The sequence below is a fragment of the Ahaetulla prasina genome, chromosome 1, assembly GCF_028640845.1.
Source record: "Ahaetulla prasina isolate Xishuangbanna chromosome 1, ASM2864084v1, whole genome shotgun sequence".
Lineage (NCBI taxonomy): Eukaryota > Metazoa > Chordata > Lepidosauria > Squamata > Colubridae > Ahaetulla > Ahaetulla prasina.
Genome location: NC_080539.1, coordinates 213,131,380 through 213,157,601, shown reverse-complemented (window position 1 = coordinate 213,157,601; position 26,222 = coordinate 213,131,380). Strand labels below are relative to the sequence as shown.

General features: G+C 39.6%; 1 protein-coding gene across 1 annotated transcript; it reads right to left on the bottom strand.

The window, feature by feature from the left end:
- Positions 1-828: 828 nt before the first annotated feature.
- Positions 829-7,029, bottom strand: LOC131201685 (cytochrome c iso-1/iso-2). Its single transcript, XM_058189774.1, has 2 exons — positions 6,861-7,029; positions 829-977 (listed from the first exon to the last, which is right to left on the bottom strand). Exons 1-2 carry the CDS (start codon positions 7,027-7,029, stop codon positions 829-831), a joined length of 318 nt encoding a protein of 105 aa, XP_058045757.1.
- Positions 7,030-26,222: the final 19,193 nt, after the last annotated feature.

Sequence of the window (26,222 nt, the reverse complement as noted above, 5' to 3'; positions counted from 1 at the left end):
AGACACCACTGCCGATGTGCAGGAAATATGCAGATTTCCTGCACATCAGCAGCAGCGTCTCCTTGCAGGGCTTCTTCCGATGTCCCAGGTGTAATGATTTCCATGCCTTCCTTTCCTGTTCCATGGACGGAATTGCCTGCTGCAACTGTCACCATTAGTTAAGGAAGGTGCGAGGCGTGTGGGGTGCGTTGCTTGGCCTCCGGCTTCTTTTGCAGTCGCAATTGGCAGCAAAAGTGGTCGTGCTTGCTGGAGGCGGGGGCCTGAGCACCTGCGAATCAGCTGTTTCTTGAATGGCGGCCGGACCACCTCAACTGATTCCATTAAGGGGCTGAGAAGCCCTGAGATGATGTGGGGGGGGAAGGAAGGGCTGTCTCCTGTGCTGGACACGCCCACCCATTCACTAGGGCTTATTTTCAGGGGAGGGCGTATATTTATGTCCACCCCAAAAATCAGGCTTGGCCTTATTTTTGGGACGTGTCCTATTTTCAGGGAAACACAGTAAATAACACACAATCATTCCAAAATATCAATTTCCATAGAGATTTATCTCAGCCAAGTTGTCTACCTATTATTAGTAAACTTCCAATTCCTTTATTTTTTGTCTCAAACTGAGAAATTTGTAATAGGAACAAGTATGCATATTATAAATAAATAAAAGGAACAACTGACTATTATTGGGATATGGGTGTGTAAAAAGAAAATACACTATTTTCCTTTAATTTTTAAAGAAATATTTTTATTTTCTTTAAGACAATAATTAATAAACCCCTGCCAGAACAATAATAAAACATCAGACGGAATATTTTGGTATTCAGAAACTATAAGGTTTCATGATGAAGTTGCCTTTTTCAAATATGCAATGAGATCTGCTCTTTCATTTTTATTTTTAATGCCAGCAAAGACCATTTTTGTTCCAGGAATATATTTCTTTGGATCCTCTAAATATTCCATCAGTGTATTTTCATTCCAGACAATACCTGGAAAAATATAGATAATTATGAAATATCTATTTCATATTCTATTAATATCATAATAGTAATCAACCAGTTACAGGTTTGAAGTCAAAGTATTTGCATAAAAATTAATTTCCAAAGCTAAAGATTGTCAAGCAAATTCCAGTTTTGATTATTGTAAGATCTCATTTAACATTCAGTACATATTTGGTACTCTATTTTGCTTTTGAAACACATTTTAATTATCAACTGGTTAATGTTGATTCCTGAACTGGTCTATATTTTATTTGTATTATTTAAGTAAACACTTCATTATCTAGAACTAGGTTTCTGACTTTGATATCAAAACCACATGGCATTATCTTTCTAATATAATCAAATGATTATATATTTTATTACACAATATTACACAATAAAATAATCGGGATTAAATAGTAATAGTTAAAACATAACGAGTAAATTGTCAAAACTCACAAACAAATTTTATTTATTTTGTGTCAAACTTTTCACTTTTCTCATTAAGTAGGATCATATTTGTTTTAAAATACAACACACAACATAATAGGTTTTTCCTACTTGTCCCCCTTCAATTATACTGGAACTATTTTCCTATAACCAGAATTTGATTGTAATAGATTTATTAATTATTTTTGTAATTTATTCTTACAAAATTTGGTGTCATTGTGAAATTGATGATACAATGTTATATGTGACAGAAGTGAAGATTAATCTGGTGTCTGCCTGGGATCATGCAATACACCTAAGAAATATTACTTTCTAATTTTTTCAGGGAATTTTTCTGATATATTTTGTCAGATGTGCTATTTTGAGAGTTTGGAATAAATATAAAACAAGGTTTTCCACAAAGGTTCCCTTTTTGGGTTTCCCCACAGGAAGCTTTTTTAAAGAAAAGAAATGGTGACGAAGCCAATGGTAAAATAATATCTTTTAACTTGTGTGACCCTACCCTTAAATCTAAGGAGGAGCTAGAAGGTCATGTCTGCCATTGGTTTATATTTACAATTGAAAGATTTAAATTAGACAAAAAGAATTATTGATTTGTTAAAAATGAATTGGAAATCCTATTGTGTGATAGTGATTAACATATTGCTGTAAAGCATTGTATATTTCAGTGGGCAAGGAACTTTGGATATAAGGTGCAATGCTTGAACAATGGGAGAATATGTGGAATTAAGGTTTAAAATTTACATTAAACTTAAAAGAAAATTTCTATAAGATGATGTATCATCGGTATTTAACTCCAGATAAGTTGTCAGAATGTATAAAGGTATTTCAAATGAAAGTTAGAAAGGTAAGGGTGGATGTGTGATAAAACAAAGAAATATTTCATATCTTAATACAGAAAATTCTTAAAGTGAATATAAAAAGAAACCAGAGACCTTTCTTTTGGATTTAAGGAAAAAGACCTGGAAAAAATTTCAGAACTTTGATATTATATATGTTGACAGCAACAAAATTACTTTATGCACAGAAATGGAAGGTCACCTCGATCCCTACTATGGATGAATGACTGCAAAAACTGATGGATTTAGCAGAGATGGCTAAAGAAAAAATACAAATACTTTTATTTCTATTTGGAAACTGCTTCTCGACTTTGTGCTTGAGGTGGAAAAAAATGGAACTTTGATTTTGGGTTAGATTTGTTGTTATAGAAATGGCGCTAGTTTATACTATTATGCAAAAGTAAAAACTTGAGGGTTGTTTAATGCCTTATTCTACTACACCAAAGGGAGTTGGAAGTCAATTTTTCTTTTTCCTCTTTGCTTTCCCCCACTCTTTTCTTCCCTTTTCCCTTCCTAATTTCCCCACTATTTACTTTTGTATTTTCTTTGTATGCTATGTTATGTTGGAAGAAATGTCCATCTGGGTTCAGTTCCAAGTGGCGAGAAAGACACTGGAAACAGGGAGGCTACTTGGAAAGATGGTTTAATGGTGGACAGGACCACATGGTTTGAGGTCCTGGGCAATCGAGCACATGGGTGAGAGAGATTTATACCCTCTCTTAGGCCCCGCCTTGGAGCTTCATGTTCCTGTATATGGGCATGTATCCTGATAGGTTATCAGACTCCCATGGGGCCATGCAGGGGTAACTTGAGTCCAAGGTTTGGTTGAATCTTGCTGGGTGATGAGGTAATGAAGCTAATCCTATCATGTCCTGAGGGTGAAGGTCTTAATTCCATCACCCTGGAGCTGAAAGGGGGGGGCAGGGAGTTGCTTTGTCTTTAAAAACATGTTTCTCCTTTTCTCATCCAGGGAAATATAATATTCTGCCTTTTAATATTTCCTAGAATATTTCATTCTTCTAGGAGAGGGTGGATGCTAGCTTCCTACAGTTATAAACTAATAAAATTGTTTAAATCGATAAAATCATGTTAAAGTGTACAAAAATAATCTGATTCTAATTGAACAAACGGTTGAAAAAAAGCATATGTTTTACAAATGAATAAATATTAAAAGATGGGCAGCTAAATAAATCCTAAGGAATAAAGTATTCTGCAGTCTAGCTGCAGCCACCTTTTCCTTCCTTCCTTCCTCCCTCCCTCCCTCCGACTGTTTCAGCTACTGAAGGAACATGTAGATTCTTTTTAATAACAGGGAATAGAAAGCTATTGCCAGAGGAAATATCTCCTCAGTCATCTCTGTAGTAGCACCATTTTTTCTAATATTCAAGTGATTGTTAAAGCGTTGAACACCTTTCATATGCATTGTCTCCAACATATTTTTGGCATCACCTGACAAGACAAAGTTCCAAATAGCGCAGTCTTGGTATGTGCTGGAATTTCTAGCATGTATACACTACTGAAACAGTGACGTCTATGTTGGCTTGGGCATGTCGTGAGAATGGCCGATGGTCGGATTCCGAAAGATCTCCTGTATGGAGAATTAGTGCAGGAAAAGCGCCTCAGAGGGAGACCACAGCTGCGATACAAGGATATCTGCAAGAGGAACCTAAAGGCCCAGGGAATGGACATTAACAACTGGGAAACCTTGACCTCCGATCGTTCAGCTTGGAGGCTAAGGACGCAGCATGGCCTTCTCCAATTTGAAGAGACATTTGTTCGGCAGGCTGAGGCAAAGACGCAGTCCTGGAACCAGCGAAATCTGGGGGCCCCCAGTGTGGAAGGGATTGCCACTTTCAAATTGGCCTTTTTAGTCACACTAGATGCTGTTTTAGGATCTCTTTTCAGAGCACGATACCATAGTCTTTTGAGACTAAAGGATGCCAATGTTAAAGCGTTGTTTGACCTAAAAGATATTATTTATTTTTAGAAGGCTAAATTACAAATATCCAATAGCCTGAGCCAGAAGGGTCAATGGTAAGAAATGTCAGAACCTGTTGTTTGCAATATCTGGAAAGACATCGCTTTTTCTCCACTATTGTATTACTTCCTCCCCTGAATATATGGGATATATATATATAAGGCTGTATTCAATATTATACAACTAGAAATCCTCCATGCAACAGAGTTCTCCTTAGAAGCCACTTCACTGCAATCCTGTATATGCCCCTAAATACTAGTAGATGTATTTATAATGTGCTCATAAATAAGTACAGTAGAGACATACTAGAATAAATTGAGAATTAGGTACGCGTCTATAACATGATATAAAATGAAGGAAAAGCATATATTGCGCTAGTCGATACCATTCTGTCAGAAGCAGATAAAGCTGGATACAATCCAACCCTTTCTAAATCAAATCTATATTAACTTCTCCTCTTATCCATATTTAGGCTTATTTAATTTGAATTTATGTTCAAGTAAATGTTTCAAGTAAGTATGCCCTTGGAATTAGAACTCAAATTTAAAAAAACATGAAAAGAGTGCTTCCTGCTCAGCAAAACATGTGAATAATCTTGTGCAATTCAAGATTCAAGTTTCTCTGGAGGAGCAAACTTAAGTGGGAGCAATTAACAATATCTGCCTTCTTCAATAGCTGAAAGTAGGTAGATGAAAAAAGAAAAAGAAAAGCCAACTGCCATGGGCTGTGCCCAATGTAAAGATGTGTCAGTACAAAACTGAGATAGATAGATACTGATGTATAAAGAATCTAGCCACCCTCTGTATAATTTGTCAGAATAAATTAAATGACCAGAAATGACAGCAGCGGAATTTCAGTAATTTGATTTACAATGCAAGCATAAAAAGAAAAAAATATTGTAGTTAGGAGAGATCAGAAACCCAGTTCAAATTTCTGTCATTAAAGTAATTAGCTGCGTGTCCTTTAGGGATATGGTATATGAAAATAAACCGCTACCCTGAGCAATTTCATGGGATACACACACACATTCTCTCTCTCTCTCCATGAAAATGCTCAAGATAATGGTGCATATATTAACATATACTGTATATATTGTGAATGATATAGTTCTATATTGCTGTACAATAGTAGAAGAATAACAAGACACTGCACTGTAAAACAATTGTAATAGGTTTTATTTTCATTACAATCCAACGTTTTTCTTTTATTTATATAATCTATATATGCTGCCTCCATCCAAGACTCAAGACAGTTCACAGCATAATAAAAATAATAGTCCAAAAATATTCAGTATGTAAAATGTCATATCTTTGTAACATTATGAAACATACCAACAATAACATCAACATTAACGATCAGACAGCCAATGAATTGCTATTCTTAAATTGCAGACTTTTCATTCCTTCAAAAGACCGTTGGCTCTTTTAATAGTTCTAAGAGGTTCACAAAAATCCATGAAACCAAAAACAGACCCCAGGCACCAGACAGTCTCTCTGCTCAACCTCATCCTTGCCTAATGCTTGGGGAAAGAGCCAAGCGTTGGTAGACTCTGTACCCAAAGCTCCAGGATAAGGAAAAACAGCCTGCCTAAATATTAAAAGGAACAATATTAAAAGGAACAATTCTAACTTCAGGTAGAGAGTAAGTTGTTCCAAGGGATCATGCCCTCCCCCCCCAAAATTGAGGAGTAGGTACCTACCACTTGCCTTCTTGACCACCCCATATTAAACAAGGATTCTGCAAATGGCCCCAAATGCAAGGCGGTCCCTAAGGTTATAAAGAGCTTTATAATTAATAACCAGCTATATTTTGCACCATTCTGAATAGTCCTCAAAGGCAGCTCCATATAAAGAGGACCCAGTATCTAGTCTCTGAATATAGAAAGCTTAAAAATCAAGCACCATGATTGAAACATAGCAGGCCCCTTTATGTTTAGTAAAGATTTCCTCCCTGATGGCTTTAGAATTGCAACTTAATATGACTAATATTCTCTCATCAAGTGACATTTGCAATAAATAAAAATCTGTACTAACATAGGCTCCTCACCAGCTCAAACTACCCCTATTATACTACAAACTGTCAAGCTCCACCGTTGGCTCTTTACTACATAGGTCTGAAAGCAAGGCAGAGTTCTGACACAAATTCTTGTAGTATTGGCCTAAGTAGACGCATAGCACACCAAAAATAGAATGAACTATTAATCTAATAATACCTCAAACATCAAACATAAATCATAGATACTCCCTAAAGAAACAGAATATGCACCTCCACAGAAATGAAGAACCAATAACTCTCTGAAACTGGTGACTAACAACTCCAGCGTCTCTTACTACTTGGCATGCTGACCAAGGATGTTTGGAATATAGTTTGCCAAAATTAAGAGTGCAGCAAAATCTTACTCTAGCATTATATATAGTATATTAGAAAGTTGTTTTTGGAAGATATCCAACAACTCTATTTTAAAATGGGAAGTAATCAATAATTGACATTTTTATTTTCTTGACTCTGGAGCCAATTAATTTAGGGGTACTATTTTAAAATAACTTAATACTGACCCAACATTTTTATAAAGCAATTTTCATCGAATTGTTTCCACTGTTATGCCCATTTACCTATATAATTTACCTTTATTCTTGTTTGCTTCTGTATAAGAAAATCCTGCAGATTGCCCTGTTTTCCGTCCAAAGAGTCCCCAGAGATTAGGGCCTACCTTGTGCTTTCCACCTTTTTCAACTGTGTGGCACTGTGAACATTTCTGAACAAAGGTCTTTTTACCCTTTTCAAAATCACCCATGGTAATCTGTGGGGGGAAATGCATAGCAATTAAAATCTGACATGTTTTAAACCATTATTTTTATGTATCTATTCCCCCAAACCTACATTTATGGTATAAGCCACACATGAAACAAGATCTAATATTATGATACAAAAAACCTCTATAATCAGTGTGAAAAATTAAAACCAAGCAGTTGGATCCCACTCAGGTTATTTAAAAGAAAGATTCATGAGATTTATTTCCAAATAAAATGTACATTGGGTCAAATTATTCCACGTAGGCTGGAGTTTTAACAATACTTTTCAAAGACACAGACTCCCTGTACAGATAGTCTTTGACTTACAGCCATAATAGAGGCTGAATTACAGTCAGAAATTATGCTGGTCATTAAATGGGTCATCACGTGACCGACCTAATTTTATGATATTTTTGCAGCAATTGTTAAGTAAATCACCTTGGTTGTCAGGCAATTCTGTAGCTGTCAGAAATGGGTAATTTTTGCCAGAAACCAGAAATCTCAATTTCCAGCAAAAAACATCGTAAATCAATCACATGACTATGGGATGCTGCAAATGATTGTAAAAAATAGGCTTGTAGACTGCCCAAAATGCAGTCCTGTGGTTGCAAGGGAAGAAACAGTTGTCAGAACTTTGAATCCAGGTTGTAAGTATCTTGTTTTGGGTCTGTTATAACTTTGAATGTTGTTAAGCAGCCGTTTGTATGTCAAGGACTTCTGTAGACAATAGCACTTGATTCTGAATATAGATATATAGGAAGATGCCCTACTGTCAGATTGTTGATATAACTAGTTCATAATTTTCAAAACCAACAAGGTGCTATTTTCCAGGTTTCAAAATAGTTTTTACTTAGAAATCTCCAAATACTAGGTTTTTTTCCCCATATGTGAACCATTATTTAGTTATACAGTAGTTTTAAATTACCCATCATTCTTGCAGGTGCCAAAGCAATGTGGTGTATGATTAAAATAATACATTATTATTGTTGCATTAATTGCACATTGCTTTTCTTCTTGAAAAAAAAGTCAAACTGAAAATCCTAAGCACAAGGTGATAAAAACCATTGGCAGGTTTTTATACCCTAATAGCCTGTGTGTAGAAGCATTTTTACTTGGTAACCAGAGGTTGATAATGTAGAAAAATCATGGGAAATTCCCCAGGATACATAATCCATAACAGTGGTACAGTGAGATACCACTATAAAGAAAGGTTCCTTGAGGAAAGATTATATTTGAAATACAAATAGTCCTCAACTCATGACCACAATTGAGCCCAACGTTTCTGTTGCTAAGCGTGACAGTTCAGTGAATTTTGCCTCGCATTTTATGACCTTTCCTACCACAGCTGTTAAGTGAATCACTGTAGTTGTTAATAACATGAATTTCGATGTTGCTCATCAGAAAGTCGCAAAAGGTGACCCTGGGATACTGCAACTGTCATAAATATATGCCAGTTGCCAAGCGTCTGAATTTTGATCACATGATCATGGGGAGACTGCTATGGTCTTAAGTGTGAAAAATGGCCATTAGTCACTGTAACTTTGAACACACATTAAATAAATGGTTGCAAGGTGAGAACTATCTGTATGGCTTTCTCAAAGTTACAACTGTTAAAACAGTAGAATATTGTTTTAATAATATTCAAATTGAGGTAAATTAAATGAATATCTACTCTTTCAATCAACAAAATAAGTGATTTTATTTCATGCTTTTGAACAGCGGTCTCTCCCTCCTGCCTACCTCCTTTTAAGTCAGAGCCGGATGAAGTCCCTTTCTACGCTAGCTTGGCCTTTCTTCCTGGCTCAAGGCCGAACCCTCCCGCCAAATCGCGTCAAATCAAACGGGCCAAGATCACATTTTCCGCATGCATTTTGAGCTGCCAAGAGAGCGAAAGCCAATTGCGTCACAACAGCACCGACCAATCGGAGCCAAATGTGCCGTGGCTTGTCGACTGCCGATTGAGCCGTTTTTAGCCACGGATGCAAGAACCGCTGTGGTGCCTCAGCATCTCTGTTGGGAAAATGGGGGGGGAAGAACTTTTGCGCTCTCGATAGTCGGTGAAACATCGCCGCTGTTAGGTCTTTCCTCAGCTGCGTTTTTCCTATTCCGCCCCCCGCCTCCACATATTAGCTGCCTATTGGACCACTGTAGTTGGATAATGGCCAATCAACAAAACAACAGTAAATAAAGGGACATCTTGCTGTCACTTAAGTGTTTAAACATGATAATGTTTACATTCAAGCACAAATATTTTCCCTTGCAAAAAGGATCATTTGCTTTTCCCCACAACAGCTGCAATAGTGGTCCAACCCCCCCCCAAAAAAAACCCTGGAAATGCCAGAAAACTAATAAATCCGGTTTGTGATTGACTGCTTCATTACAAGGGTCGAGAATCAGGCAAAAGGAGCCTGGTTCATTTTCCCCAGCCGTGCAGGGCTGCAAATAAACTGGACTGCAAAAATTCGCCTGACCACTGAGGCAGCAGAGAAAGACGGAAAGTCGTTGTGCGGATTTTTGCAGACCAGGTTAAAAAAAAAAAAAACTCTGCCTGGGTTTGATCAGACTGTTTGGAAGCCTGGAAAAGCAAAGCGGAAGAAACGGTGCTAGTGAAATCTGTATGATCTTGGTAAAATGGAGAAGCTGATAACAGCGATTGCTATTCAGAACCGATGAAAACGGAGGGTGAACCACGTTCCCTCTGAGCTTTTTGAAAACTCTCTTCCTTTCACGCATTGGGAGAATGATTCCAAAATAAAAGATCCAGGAACCTTTTCTCCTTTCCATGAATCCTGTAACTTTGAAGACTGTTTATCGTCGCACTCATTGTCTAAATCTGCACTTCGGCAGCAAGGCTGTGTACAGCACATGGAAGTGGAAGGATGCGGTGCCTGTAAAGTGACGAACTTCCCGACACTGATGTAACAATAATGTGACTCTGAGCAAGAGGAGGCTACATTCTTTGACTGCTAATATTGGAAATACCTACATCTGAATTGTTGGGGTCTATATAGAATGAAGAATGATGGTACGCATATGTTTAAAGACCAGTAACGGGGCGTTGGCTTACCTGATACGCCCTTTCTCGTTCTGTGGAGAAAGCAGCCAGGCATGGGTTATCATCCTCTGTTCAGATAGGTGGATTGAGTCTGAAGATTTGTTTAGTCCCGCCCCCATAGCCGGGTGCCCTCCAGCTTTTGGCGAAGAAACAGACTCAACGTGTGAGAGAAGAAGAAAAGATTAACAAAACAGAGCAGACCAGACCAAACATGGGTGGGGTTGGCTGCTTTCTTCACAGAACGAGAAAGGGCGTATCAGGTAAGCCAACGCCCCTTCTCCGTATTGGTGGAGACAGCAGCCAGGCATAGGAGCCACTGTCCCTAAACATGGGCGGGTGCAGTCTGGTCAGATGCCTCCTCACTAGCTAGCACCCTTTGCAACACTCGACGCCCAAAGGCAGCTTCCGCTGAAGCATATTTGTCCACCCTATAATGCCTGATGAACGGAGAAGGCGAAGTCCAAGTTGCCGCCCTGCAGATTTCAACTAACAATGCCTGCGTAGCCCATGCTGCAGATATGGCCACACTGCGAGTAGAATGAGCTGTCAAACGCACCGGTCTGGCAAGGAACGGATCTCATACGCCTTAGCAATCGTCTGACGAAGCCACCTGCCTATAGTAGCCGAAGTCACCTTGGTACCTAAGGAAGTTGGAATGAAGGAAACAAACAGCGCCTCTGTGTGGCGTAACCCTGCTGTTCACTTAAGATAAATACGGAGAGCTCTCTGAACATCCAAGGTGTGCCAACGGAGCTCCAACGAGTGGACTGGATTTGGACAAAAATCTGGCAAAACTAATTCCTGCAGCCGATGGAATGGAGAATTGATTTTAGGAATGAAGGAAGGATCCAGGCGAAGCATCACCCGGTCAGCATGGAACACACAGAGATCATTTCACATGGAAAGAGCCACTAATTCTGAAATGTGTCTAGCTGAAGTAATAGCCACCAGAAAGGCGACTTTACACGTTAAAAGCCGAAGGCTGGTAGACTGCAAGGGCTCATACGGAGCTTCTATAAGGCCCGGGGGGCGAAGCCACAACAGTAAGAGAATTCAAAACAATAGTCAAGTCCCAGGTAGGATATCTGTGGAGCACAGGGGGACACAAGTTAGTGGCACCTTTAAGGAATCTATGAATATTGGGATGCTGAGGTAAGAAGGAAAATGATCCACAGGTCAGAACCGTTGATAAGGCCGCTTGTCGTCTGAGAGTATTGGGAGCTAACACTTTGTCCAAACCGTCCTGTAGGAACTCCAAAATTTGAAGTGGCGAGAGACCCCTACGATCATACCAGGAATAAAATGTCGCCCAAGTAGCCGAATAAATATGTTCCGTAGGACGTCTGGAAGCTTGAATAGTTCTAATGACCCTGGCAGATAGATGATCCTGTCTCAGAGCGCGCCGCTCAATCTCCAAACGGTCAGTTGAAGCCACTGAGGATTCGGATGCTGCAACTCTCCTTGGCTGAGTGAAATCACATTCTGAGAAATCCTCCAGGGAGGAGACACCGACAGGGCCTTGAGATCGGCAAACCACGGCCGACGAAGCCAGTGAGAAGCTACTAGCACGACCTTGGCCCTTGCCTTGAGGATCTTGCGCACCACTTTCGGAATGAGTGGAAGAGGAGGGAAGGCATACAGGAGACCTGACGGCCATGGACTGCAAAGAGCGTCTACCTGCTCCGCTTGAGAGCTCGGGAAGCAGGCATAGAATTGAGGTACTTGAGCATTCTGAGGTGTTGCGAGCAGATCCACCTCTGGAAGGCCGAAGCGTATTGACAGGTCTCTGAAAAGTGACTGATAAAGCTGCCACTCTGCGTGATCCACGGTTAACCAGCTCAACTAATCCGCCTGTACATTTGAAACCCGAGATATGCTCTGCTGTAAGGGACAGAAGATGACGCTTTGCCCAGAACCCCAATCTCTTGGCTTCTAGCATCAGACCTTGTGACCTGGTACCGCCTTGGTGATTGATGTGCGCCTTCGTGGCCACATTGTCGGTTAGGATCAGTATGTGTTTGCCGGAGACTAACCTCTGGAAGTGAAGAAGAGCCAAATACACTGCTCTGAGTTCCAGCCAATTGATGTTCCGCTTCTGATCGCGAACTGACCACTTGCCTTGTGTCATCCGAGACTGAATGTGAGCTCCCCACCCAAGAAGATTGGCATCTGTTGTCAACACTAGACGAGACGGCTCGTGAAACAGTCTGCCCTTGGAGATAGCTGAGGACCTCCACCAGGTGAGTGATCTGCTGACTGCTGGGGTGAGACAAACCTTGGTTGAAGAGTCGTCTTTTCCTGCCTTCTGAAAGGGCAAGAGAAACCATTGGAGGTCTCTGGAATGCAAACGAGCCCAGGGAGTGATATGAATGGCAGACACCATTTTCCCCAGGAGAGTGGACAGTAATGCCAAGGAAACCTTTCGTTCCCTTTGAATCTTACTCACTAATTCTATAATACTGGTTTGTTACTTGTGTGACAAAAAAACTCTACTCTCTAATGAATCAATTACAGCCCCCAAATGAACTAAACAAGTAGGAGGCCTGAATTGGCTCTTCTCTTTATTAACTGAAAAACCGTGGTCCATTAAACAACTAACCGTAACCTGGAGATACTTAACTGCCATACTCTGTGAAGACGACTGAATTAAAATGTCGTCCAGATAACATTGGACCTGAACAGGAACAGCCCTGAGATGGGCTGCCAATACTGCCAGCACCTTAGTAAAGGTACAGGGGGCAGACGACAAACCAAAGGGTAAAGCCCGGTATTGAAAATGACAACCGTCAAAAAAAAATCTAAGAAATTTGTTATGAGGCCGACAAATAGGAATATGTAAATAAGCCTCAGTAAGATCAATAGAAGAAAGGACGTCACCCTTTCTCACGCCAGCCAGGATAGATTGCAAAGATTGCATTTTAAACCGCTTGTAAACAATATAACGGTTCAGCCGTTTGAGGTCAAGAATTGGTCTCCATCCCCCCAAGGACTTGGGAACCAGAAATAAAAGGGAATAGAACCCCTGTCCTGCCTGATCCTCTGGCACCTTTTGGATAGCCCTAATGTCCAAAAGGTGCTGCACAGCCGATTCCATGAGGATCCTCTTTTGTTTAACTTTAGAAATAAGACAAAGAAGGAAGCACCTCGGGGGAGTGGAAAGAAATTCTAGGGAAAGACCAGATCTTACCGTCTCTCTGACCCAAGAGTCTGATGTAATTTCATCCCATCTGTCAGCGAACAGCTTCAACCTGCCATTGATGGGAGGAATGGATTCACTTTTAATGTTGGCAACAGAATGACGGAACGACCAACTTCCTCCTCCTCGAAAGAGCCTGTTGTGGCTCCAGCCCCCCCCCAGGGCCTGGCCCCCGCCAGAGAATGACTCAGAGAGTGAGGGGGAAGGGCCGTCAGGGCTCCCTTCTGTAGGGCCAGCTTCCCTGGCTCAGCTCCAGGAGCCAGAGGCAGGCCAGGTGGAAGAAATAACGAGGCTTCTGTCTCCTGTATCTCCCCCTGCCCAGGCAATGCTCCCAGACCCAGCTGAGGACAATCAGTCCTGGTTGGACCCTAGGTGTCGTAGACAGGAGAGGTGGGAACAACAGAAGCAGGGGTGGGGCAGGCCTAGGAAGTGCTGAGTCACGAAGCCACACCCCACAGGGTATAAAAGCAGCAGAGGCTGCTATACAACTCCGTGGCGAACAAATCAACTGCTTAGAGAGAACTTGAGCTGAAGTACTGTTTGTTCCTGGTTTCCTGGTTGACTTGCTGGCATCAAGAAAAGATAACAGAGAAACTTGCAGACGCTCGCTAGTTTGCTGCCACAGCTGATAGCTGCCGTGGATTGAATTGCCGGCTAATTAAGTCATCGCTCGTGCCTCCCGGACTGAGGTGTGGGGGGAGGGACAAAACAGGGCCTCTTGCCCGAAAAGATCTATCACATGATATCCTATCTTGATACCCCCGTTGTCTAGATCCAAAGGATCCCTTGGAACGGAAGTGACCTGCGCCCCAATCTGATCTTCGACCAGAAGACCTGTGCAAAAAGGGGGAAAAACGAAATTTAGGTTTACGCTGAGAACACGGCAAAATTTTTCTCGTCCTTCGTTTCCACTAACAAGGGATCCAAGACAGAACCAAACAACTTAGTTCCCATAAAGGGAGATGATGCCAAACGCCACTTGTGGCAGGTATCTGCTTGCCAATGTCACAGCCAAATCAGCCAACGAACTGCCACTGCAGAAGCCATAGATTTGGAAGCAAAACAAGCTGAGTTCAATGTAGCATCTGCTGAAAACTGGACAGCTGCTATGATCTTGTTAAGATCCTGCTGAATTCTGATGTCTTCAGATGACAATTTGTCCTGCAGCTGTTGCAACCAAAACAAGGTTGCTCGATTGAAAAAGAATGCTGTGGTCGCTGCTTGAATAGACCAAGCCACTCCTTGATGAACTTGCTGAAGCACAAGATCAGAACGCCTCTCTTTGGGACGGAGACCCTCCTCTGGGACACCTGGAATGGCTGCATTAGGCAATAAAGAAGCAATAGGTTCGTCCACAGAAGGCACTTGAAGCAAATTGGCTAGATCGGCTGCAACATTAAAGAAATGCTTGTCTGAAGAAGGCGGCGATGGAGCAGTCCCCGGGGAACTCCACTGACGTTGAATCACATCCAGGAACAAACGTGGCATAGGAACCGTATCTATTGGCTTAGCTGGTTCCGAAAACAATGGATTACGCTGTTCAAGAGATGAAGAAGTAGATGTCCCTTCTCCAGCAGATGAAGAACCCAGTTGGGCTGCATTAGAAGCCTTGAAGACTAACGATTTGAAAATCGCTGGTGGAAAAAGTCCAGCGAATGCTGGTTGTTCTGGAGAAATTCCTTCATCATCCGAAAGATCAGGTTCCTGAGGATCTCCCCCTTCAAAGAAGGAATGGCGACTCCCCTGTGAATGAGGAGGAGAATCTGGATCCCGTTGTGACAAAGACTCGTCTTGAAATTCCTGAGCAGTAGATTCAGAGATTACAGACATCCCAGAAGAATCCTTACACAACTGATGAAAACCAGCAGCCAACGATTGTTGTATAGCCCTGGCAATAAGAAGTTGAAAATTATCTGGCAGGGCAAATTCTTGAGGCTGAGCAGAATCAGGATCGGTATGCTCTACATGGTGAGAAGGAACCTCCTTAGAAACTTGAACCTGTTCAGAAAGTTCCTCGCCAGTAGGGGTAGCAGCCAGAGAACCAGCAAGTCCCCACACTATGGCTGTGGAAATAGCAACAGGACAGTCCCGCAAAAAAACCTGGTCAGGAGTAACCCCCGGGTCAGCCTCCTGCAAGTGAGAACCAACTGGAGTCAGGGGTGCTCCTAAGGCCCTTGTCTCAGTAGAAACAGGCTTACTGCCTTTGTCACAAATCATTTGCAACGTTTGATGTCTATGTTGCTCATCGTGGCTGGAAGACTTAGAAACACTGTGAGACCCGTGTTGAGGCTGAGATCCCTTGCTGGTGGACGTTTCACATTGATGAGATGAATGTTGAGCAGTCCCAGAACCAACCTCCACAACTGTCTTGCCACCTTGGCTGCTGCCGCACCTGTAGTCTTACGGCCATGTTTGGACTTGCTCTGAACCTTAGGCATGTTGCTTTAACAATCAAGCACAATTCCAATAAGGAATATTACACATATTATACGTTGGGGAAAACTTTCCCATTTTAATTGCCAAATCCATTAGATATATGTATATAAGAAGTCCTGATTAACTGTGGCGGATCAGCAATAATTGCCTTATCACATAATTAATATTCTTCCCTTTTCTTTCTTTATTTTTTATTTCTTTATTATTATTATTATTATTTATATATATATATATATATATATATATATATATATACATACATATTCATAAAATTAAGCAAGCAAAATTTCTTATACATGAATTAGCAATTTAGCTGCACCAGCTAATGTGCCCATCTCAGGGAAGATAAACAAATTACCACCACGTGGTTTTAGAATTAAATAAGCTCACCAGGCAATAATAGAATTATTTGAGAGCACAGCTCCCTAAAAAAAACCCAAACAAGCCAGTACTTTTCAGGCAGAAGGCTAAACTTTTAACCTCCCTGAGCCATTTAAATCGGCTCTATAAGGCTGCAGAAGTCAAAGCTACAAAGCAGAATTAAAAAGGAGAATTCTGAGCCACATTGCCGGGCAAAATGGCCCCCAACATAAATTGGAGCGCTGGACTCCTCCATATGACCACCAAACATGGTGGTTCTCCAAAAGACCACGAAGCTGCAGAACACAAGCCGCAATTGGCTTCCACATCATTGGCCGCAGTTGCAGGTTCAGAAAGGCGCAGGGCAGCCTTTTAAAGCCATTTATTTAAATTCGAGCACAAGGCAAGGCTTCAAGCAGCATGCAAAAGCATTCAAAAATGGCTGCCTGGCTCTCCTAAATAAGAGCACGAAGCTCTTCAAGCGCCAGAATCAAGGAAGAACTCCATAGTCTCTACTCAAAATCCCAAAATCCTCAACCAAAAACTGTCTACTATTGACCTCACCCCATTCCTAAAAGGACTAAAGGGACAAAAGTGCCGACTGTTCCTGTCCTATTGTTCCCTTCATTATATCAAATTAATATAGTTGATGCATATTTTTTTTACTTATATATATTTTTTCTTCAAGATATGTTGTTTTATCTATGACAATTGTTTGTGTATACTGTTGTGACAAAAAGAAATAATAAAAAAAAAGGCACCAAGAAACAAAGCAGCCCCAGCCCACATGGAGTGCTAGACTCCTCCAAATATTTAAAAAACAATTGAATTTCAGTAGTATATACATATGTATACACCACAATACAGAAGGGCTGAGGCACTTTAAGAAATCCCCAATACAACTGAATGAAATTACCTCTACCAAGACACCAAATTCAGCCAAAAGGCAATCGCAGACACTTGAAATTAGGAAAAGAATAAAAGATATTTAAACAACCAGAATCAGAAGGCAGTTACTCCCACAGGACTATCCAGTCTGAAGGATGAAGCTATGGGGGCGGGACTAAACAGATCTTCAGGCTCAATCCACCAATCTGAACAGATGAGGATAACCCACAGCAGCCTGGCTGCTGTCTCCACCAATACGGAGAATGCAAGAGTTGGGTGACCACTAGATGGCAGCAGGGAGACGCAGAAAACCTTAGCTATGGATTTTGGCGTTAATAACTAACTAAAGAGATTAATTTGCACCTTGGTTTTGACAAATGGCATTTCTTAGCATAGTGAATAGAGTCGGATGCACCATGGCTCACATTTTTTTAATCTGCATAGTCTTTTTACCAGAACCAGCAAGAATCACGATACTGACCAATACGTACAGTACTTTCTTTCGATCACTATTGGGGAAAGGAGAAGAATTAGCTTAATAGAAGTAGAAATAGAATTCTTTATTGGCCAAGTGTAATTGGACACACAAAGAATTTGTCTTGGTGTATATGCTCTCAGTAGACATAAAAAGAAAAGATACAAAAACTGTCTACTATTGACCTCACCCCATTCCTAAGAGGTCTGTAAGGGGCGTGCATTAAGAGCACAAGCGTGCCTACAGTTCCTGTCCTAATGTTTCCTTTCATTATATCCAATTAATATAGTTATTACATACTTATGCTTATATATATATGTATAAATTTTCTTCAAAATATGTTGTTTTATCTATGACAATTGTTTGTGTATACTGTTGTGACAAAAAAAAAAAAAAAAAAAAAAAAAAAAAGACAAGTTTACCTTAGTTGGGAAATCTAGTCATTTGGAAGTATCTATTGGAAGAAGGGAAAGAGTTGCAGATTACTTACTTTCCAATGATTAAAAGCACTAACTGTTTGCAAAGCTGGAGAAAAACTAGTCTAGAGTTTGTGTTACCAATAATCCAGAGCCATTTTCTTACAGGACAGTTGATCTGTGTGGTCAATTGAATGACCAAACAATGGCTTTTCTGCTGTTATTCATGGTTTTGTTCGTACCAGTTCACTGGGCAGCTGAAAAGGCCAGTTGCGTGTTGTGTGATAAAGATTAATTTGCACCTTGGTTTTGACAAATGGCATTTCTTAGCATAGTGAATTTTTTTAATCTGCATCGTCTTTTTACCAGAACCAGCAAGAATCACGATACTGACCAATATGTACAGTACTTTCTTTCTATCATTATTGGGGAAAGGAGAAGAATTAGCTTAATAGAAGTAGAAATAGAATTCTTTATTGGCCAAGTGTAATTGGACACACAAAGAATTTGTCTTGGTGTATATGCTCTCAGTAGACATAAAAAGAAAAGATACAAAAACTGTCTACTATTGACCTCACCCCATTCCTAAGAGGTCTGTAAGGGGCGTGCATTAAGAGCACAAGCGTGCCTACAGTTCCTGTCCTAATGTTTCCTTTCATTATATCCAATTAATATAGTTATTACATACTTATGCTTATATATATGCTTATATATTGTATAGTTATTTCATGCTTATGCTTATATATACTGTTATGACAAATAAATAAATAAAAATAAAATAAATAAAACATTCGTCAAGAATCATAAGGGAAAACCCTTAATGATCGTCATATGGTAAAAATAAGAGGGAGAGAGGGAGAAAGAGAGAGAGAGAGAGAGAGTAAGTAAGTTCTGGCAGAAGAAACTAAAGGAACCTAGAGATCCACTGCATAGTTGCTAAGAAGTGAGAGGAGAGTTACAAGACCTCTTTTCTTGCTCCTCAGAGCAGCATCACTACAAGAAGAATTTTTATTTAATTGGTTCCCAGAAATTCTAAACAAAATTGCTTGAGGACTTGTAACTTTTAATGTGCAAAAAAAAAAAAAAAGACAAGTTTTCCTTAGTTGGGAAATCTAGTCATTTGGGAGTATCTATTGGAAGAAGGGAAAGGGTTGCAGATTACTTACTTTCCAATGGTTAAAAGCACTAACTGTTTGCAAAGCTGGAGAAAACTAGTCTAGAGTTTGCGTTACCAATAATCCAGAGCCACTTTCCTATTTTCACTAGATTTATATCAGGGGTCTCCAACCTTAGCAACTTTAAGACTTGTGGGCTTTGCTGGCTGAGGGATTCTGGGAGTTGAAGTCCACAAGTCTCAAAGTTGCCAAGATTGGAGACTCCGGATTTATATTATAGATAGCCAATGCCTATACATAGGAAAAAAGTCATGAGACAAAGTTTATTAGCCAGTATCATTTTACTTTCTTAGTGAAGACTTAATAAAATTTATAAGAAAAAAAATAAAAACAAGGAAATAATGTACAATATAGCAATTGGCAAATGCTAATTCTAATTTCTAAATTATATTTCTTGGATTTCAATGTAAATCCACTACAATATATGCTTAACTTTTAGAACCAATTGGGAAGCTTCCAAACTGACTTTTCAGGCATGCCCCATGGCTTCTATATCCTATACATGCTACCTGATTGGGTATAGTATTCCAGCCTCGATTCTAGGGAGGATGGTTGTAATTGGAGAGCATTCAGCATCATGGGTTTTTGTTTCCTCACATCAAGTATCCAGCAGACAACTTAATCTTTCTCCGTGCCCACCTGCTTCTCGAGTCCTATGTCATAATTATTGGAGGACAAAGAAACATAGTCCAGTAAGCCCCAACCCAATACAGAAACTAGACCTCATCAAGAAAGCGCAACCTAATCAAGAAAGGGCAAATCAAAAAAGAATAACGGTGACAGATGAAAAGCAGTGGACACATTCTCCCCCACTTCTATAAGTGCTTAAAATACACAAGCTAAACATACCTCTTCATCCAATTGTATCATAATTAGGGAACCCAGTGTGCCAAAGAACTTACAAAAAAGCTTGGACAGCTCATAGAGGAGAGCAAATAATCACAATATCCAAAATCATGGACCTCATCATCCTCTTCCTCACTACCTACATTCAGTTTGATGGACAAATATATCAACAAATCAGAGGAAAACCCATGGAATCATTACTCTTCAGGCTCATAGAACAGACCATAATGCAGTGTCTAGAAACTTTAGCATTCCCACACATAGATTAAAAAATACGGATCCCTTATGTAGTGTCTGTGTTTGCAAGCTTCATTTAGTAAAAGGAGAAAAAAAAACCCCAATCTCTTTGCATATTTATGCCTGTGCTTGTCCTGGGCCAGGGCATCCTCTCCAGCAGGCAACACCTAGATAAGCAGGGATAAGCAGAGATTAACAACAGACAAACAACCACGCAAAAACAATACCCTAATCAAGGAACTATCAATGAGAAAAACCACATGGCCACCAATATTGGCAGGGCAAACTGCTTTATATAAACCTCACCCTCCGTAGCATTAATTTTTCTTGGTTGGGTAATAAAAGGTCTGCAAATAATCAACCAAGCTCAGAAGGTACCACAGACTCCACAATTCAATCCTGAGCAACATCTATTCTCTTCTTTTGGAAGCAGTTAAATAAATTATGAAACAAGCAAACTTGCTAAATCTTTCTACCTGGCAAAGTATGAGATAACACCAATTACCGACACATCTGATTCTATAGAACCAGAAGATGGCAGTATAAAATTCATTTCATTTCTATCAACTCACCTCCCCCCCAAAAAACAGACTATAAAGTTCTCAGCCTTATTTATTTCATAAGGGGAAGTTACTACATAAAAGCAGCTTCCTGAGAGATAGGAAATAGCAGCATTAATTAGCTACACTGAAACAGGAAGGCAAGGCTGGTATAGATTCAGAAATCTTTTATGAGAAGAGATTTAGGATCTCCCACCTTTCACCCTTCTTTCACTGTAGGGGATTTCATTTCTTGCTGGTGAGAATATTGAATGCTAGGCAGATAACACAGTTAGCCATTCCATTTCTTAACAAATCTAATTTCTAGTAAACTCTTGGCCTTATAGTCCTTATAAGTGGACACTCAAATGTTGTATATAAATGTATATAAATCCACAAATGATGGTGTATTAATATTTGTGTGAGCTTTCAAATAGGCATTGTTAGATCTCAACATCAAATCGTTAAAAAGGCAGCAAAGAAGTATATATAAAACAAGTGAAGATGGTTCCATAGGTAACCTGACACTGTCTTGTAGGGCTTTATAGATCATAAACAACACCTTGAATAGGATCCGGAAGTAAACTGATCACCCAATGCAGCTCATGCAGTGTTATACACACTGTTCTTCGGGTGCTCAAAATTGCCTATGTGGCTGCATTTTGTAACAGCTGAAGCTATTGGATACTTTTCAAGGGTAGTTTCATGGAGATTGCACTGCAATTTATGTAAATCAATAAAGATACCATGACAGATGCCCCAAGGGCTATTGCAGTACTTTCCCACTAAACGAAGCAGATTGACCATCTCTTCCCTAACCCTATTTGCTCTTTCAACAGTATATTGTCCTCCTGCATCCATTTGATTAAACTCCCAAAGAGTTCTCTAGAAAGCCACTAATTATACTAAGAAAGTTAATTGAGTGATTAGTCAGGTTTACCTTATAATTGGCATTGTAATAGGTTTAGATCTATTTGATCTCAAGTCATTTGAAAGCTTATGTATAATCTGTGAGGGAATTTTAAACTGTGATTCAATGTTTAGAAAAAAAATATATCCCCTTAGAAATCTTATCTTCTAATGACTTTTTTGTCTTCTTCCTAGATATAGTCAGAGGACTTGAAAAATACATATATTTTACTTGGGCTTTCAATTTTTTTGTCAGGGAAGAAAAAGAATAGGCAAGGTATTCTTTTTCAATGAATCCAAAACTCTTATCTGAAAAATATTTCAGGAAATCTATGAAATTATCCCAGAATTAACACACAACTTCAAAACTATATTCATTTTAAGAGTGAATTTTCTACAGGTAGTTTTCTGAAGTAATCTGTTGTCACAAATGGTTCTTTCTTGTCATTGGCAAAGGTTGAAAAGGTAGTTTGCTCTTTTATGTTAATAATGAAAAACATCTTCCAAAGACCTTCAAAGATAGTATGTGTTACCTATTCAAAATAATCTCCTGCTCTTGATCTAAGTTATGAACCTTTGAGCAAAAACATGAGTTATTGGTAATTTATGTTGTAAATACATGGATATAGTAAAATGTGGGACATAAGTTTCCCTTTCTTTTTAAAAATGTGCATGGCTTCTTCAAGTGTGAACTTAGAGCAATAAGTTTGGATAGTAACATTTTCAGGAGCAGATATTAGAGTGTCCATATAGTAGACACTGGGCCCACCCTACTTTTATCTAAGGACATTGCAAAGTACTTCAGAGAAAGGAGTTAATTTCTGTGTGGAAAAGATCATCCTTGGCTATCTGGAGAATACCTTTTAGTCAATAGTAATGTTTTTAATATTGGTAAATTAAATACACCCCGTCTAACATTTTATCAAATAAGGTGAGCAAAGGTGTATGGAGTAATTTGAGATTGTTAAGCAAGGTAACTGTTCATATCTGCTCACTATGTCTACTGCATTCCCAATCAATTAGTTGATTATTTCAATATATTAATTTCATTCTTGCATGGCACTATAATGTTGAATCGCCTACTTGCTTGTCTAGTTATTGTTTTTTTCCCTCTGATTCTTTCATGGGGGGTGGGGGTGCTTCCTATACCTCTGGACAAATATTCCTTGAATCATCTTACATGAGAGTATTGCCCTCTCCTTTCTTAGGCCTGGATATCTTCCAAAGCTTTTGCTGTTCTGTTCTGCTCACTCATTCAAACAAACCTACCTAATCGTTTTCAGTTTCCTTGAGTATAGATTAATTCAACCAATCATTATTAGCAGCTTTACCAAACATAATAAGCCCAACAAAAACAATCCATTTATATTGTGTAGATGTTTACTATTGATTACCTCACTTGTTTAGTTGCAAATAGTTTATTATTGTTTTAAAAAATGGGTTTATATTTTAAGGATTTTAAAAGATTCCAGAGGGAGCATTAGATGCCTTTTGAATTTGCTTTGCAGCATGCTGCTTCATACAGTATTGCTTTCTGTTCCATTTCCTTTCATTCTTGCTTGAAAGTGTACCTTGAATAAGTTATGAATTACGATACAGTATCTTCACCTTAACTCTTCTCATCTGTTCCACTGCCACATTGCACAATGAGCTCTCACTGCCTTGCTGCATCCTCTATAACTGTGCCATCTAATGAACCTAATAGAGATTAAAGTTTATCTTGAATAATAATAATAATAATAATAGTAATAATAATGGTACTGCATTTAAATTTATGTCATCTATTCAAATTATGTCAAAAATGAATTAATTTGGAATGGTTCATCTGGACAAGACTGGTGGTGACTGTCATCTGCAGCTAATATCAAGAAGGCAATGCTCACTTTTTAGAATGGAAAGACTACATATCTTATTCTTGTGTTTGATTTGCATCTGTTCATTCTCTATGGTATTAATGACCCTTGTTACATTTAACTGCTTAGATTCTCAACTTAATCCTACAAAAAGCAGGGTTGTTATATAAATGGCATTCAAGGCATGCTGTTTATGTCCTCTTTTTTTTTTTTACTTTGCCAGGCAACACCCTATGCTTTCACAGTTAGTTTACAGAATTAGGCATCATCTAGTAGTTGTGTTCTAAATTTAGCCAATGATTTTTGATGTCTAAATACTATTGCCAGTTTAACTCTGGTGTATAATGAGAAAGGAATAATTATAGGAGAACTTAAATGTAACAGTTCTATGGAAAAACAGACTAAGTATTGTGTAAGGATTAAACAGGATTTGCTTTTAACTGCCTATTATCTGGAAAATGACTCCATCTGCATCTTCACACATCTAGGTGGGAGGATGACAGAACATAAATCCATGAAAATACTAAATTTCCTCATAGGATATCATCACAAATGTGGAATGAGTCAAATCAATACTCACTGACAACTGTGTAGTGTATGTAGAAGGCTTGAATATATAGTTTGGAGTGTATGCTTCAATTGGTGCCGCATCATTTCTTCCCATCTCCGCTGAATTAACTATATGCTGAGTGGCATGACTCACATATTAATTGTAAGATTACTTCCTTCTCCTCCTCCTCAGTATTTGCTTTCTATTCTTTTAATTTTGTGTGGCAAGATACTAAGCCAGTAGTGCAAGAAATTGCCAGGTAAATGATTCCTTGGATAGTATAAGCATTTCTGGAGTAAAAGTACAGGGGTGAAATCTAAAAATTTTCCCTACCGGTTCTGTGGGTGTGGCTTAATTGGTGGGTGTGGCTTGGTGGTCAGATGACTGGGTGGGCTTGGCCAATAACAATAAATAATAAAAATAATAAACGAAGTATACAAAACAATAAATGGTACCAAAAACCAACTTTCACACTTTACACACACACAACACAACACAACTGACTTGCACACAATGTAAAAGCAGCTGCACTTCACCCAAAATGGCCCCTGCAACAAGCAGGAATCTCACACTTTCACACTTTACACACACACAACACAACACAACTGACTCACACACACACAAAATGCCACATACAGCTTTGTGAGATTTTGTGTGTTTGTGTAGTTAGAGTGAAACACTACAGAAACACACCAAATCTCAGAAAGCTGCACAAATATTTTATTTTATTTTATTATTTATTTATTTATTTAGATCAGGGGTCTCCAACCTTAGTAACTTTAAGGTTTGTGGACATCAACTCCCAGAGTTCCTCAGCCAGCAAAGCAGGCAGATTCAGTTGCTCACAAGGAGATGGATTTTAGGCAGGCAGATTCAGTTGCTAGCTGATGCAACTGATTACAGTAGCTGAAGTAAAGCATGACTTTGCCAGCCCGAAAGGAGCAGTAATTATAGGTAAGTGAGGAGGGGGCATTGGGTGGGGATGGGTGGGGGCTCTTGTAAGTGGGGGCTGTTAAAAATGATTTTAAAAGCCTGTGATGATCAGGAAACTCATCTGGGATCACCAGAGGAAAAAAAAAATGCTCCTCTGACGATCCCAGCTGAAATTCCTTCATTGCAGCCCGGAACCTCTTAAAATAATTGTTTTAACAAGCTCTTCGGCTGACGAGCTTGTAGAAAACATGTTTTTTAAGGTTCTGGTGATGAGGAACTCAGTTGGAATTGCCAGAGGAGCCTTTTAAAACCATTTTTTTTACAACCTCTTTGGCAGAAGAGGTTGTTAAAAAAAAGAGTTTAAAGGCTCTGATGATCCCAGCTGAGCTGCGGGATCATTAAAGGCTTTTTTTTTTTTAACTTTTAAAGGCATGTTTTTGGCTGAAGAAAAACTGCTTTTAAAAGTAAAAAAACCAAACCTCTGATGATGGTGCGGTTCAGCAGAGGCAGGGGGCGGGGCCAGGGATTTTTGCTACCGGTTCTCCGAACCATCATCCGCCATCGCTACCGGATTGGGTGAGCCAGTCCAAACCGGGAGCATTTCACCCCTGTAAAAGTAGTATTATCCCTGCTATTGCAACAGAAGATCCCAAAAGTATAAAAGAGAACCAATGAGCTAGGCTCCTTCTGGTCTGGCAAGCCTGTTGTGGAATCATCCCTGGTCACTGGACTCTTTTCTTCCAATCTTCTTTCAGCTGTGATTAGGAGAAATACCAAACATTTTATCTGCACATCTTATTTTGGTAATGATGGTAGAGAGGGGATAATTAATCTCATATAAGACTAAATGCTGGACTATTTTTCCCAATGAATATTGTACTGCAAAATTAGTGAATAACAGAACAACAGAGTTGGAAGGGACCTTGGAGCAGTGATGAAATCCAATTTTTTTTACTACTGGTTCTGTGGGTGTGGCTTGGTGAGCGTGGTATGGCTTGGAGGGGGGTGGCTTGGTGGGCGTGGCAGGGGAAGGATACTGCAAAATCTCCATTCCCACCCCACTCCTGGGGGAAGGATATTGCAAAATCTCCATTCCCACCCCACTCTGGGGCCACCCAGAGATTGCATTTGCCAATGCAAATGCAAACTACTCAAAATTTCCACTACCGGTTCTCCAGAACCTGTCAAAACCTGCTGGATTTCACCCCTGCCTTGGAGGTTTTCTACTCCAACCCTCTGCTTAAGCAGGAAACCCTATACCATTTCAGACAAATGGTTGTCCAATCTCTTCTTAAAAACCTCCAGTGTGGAGTACCCACAATCTCTG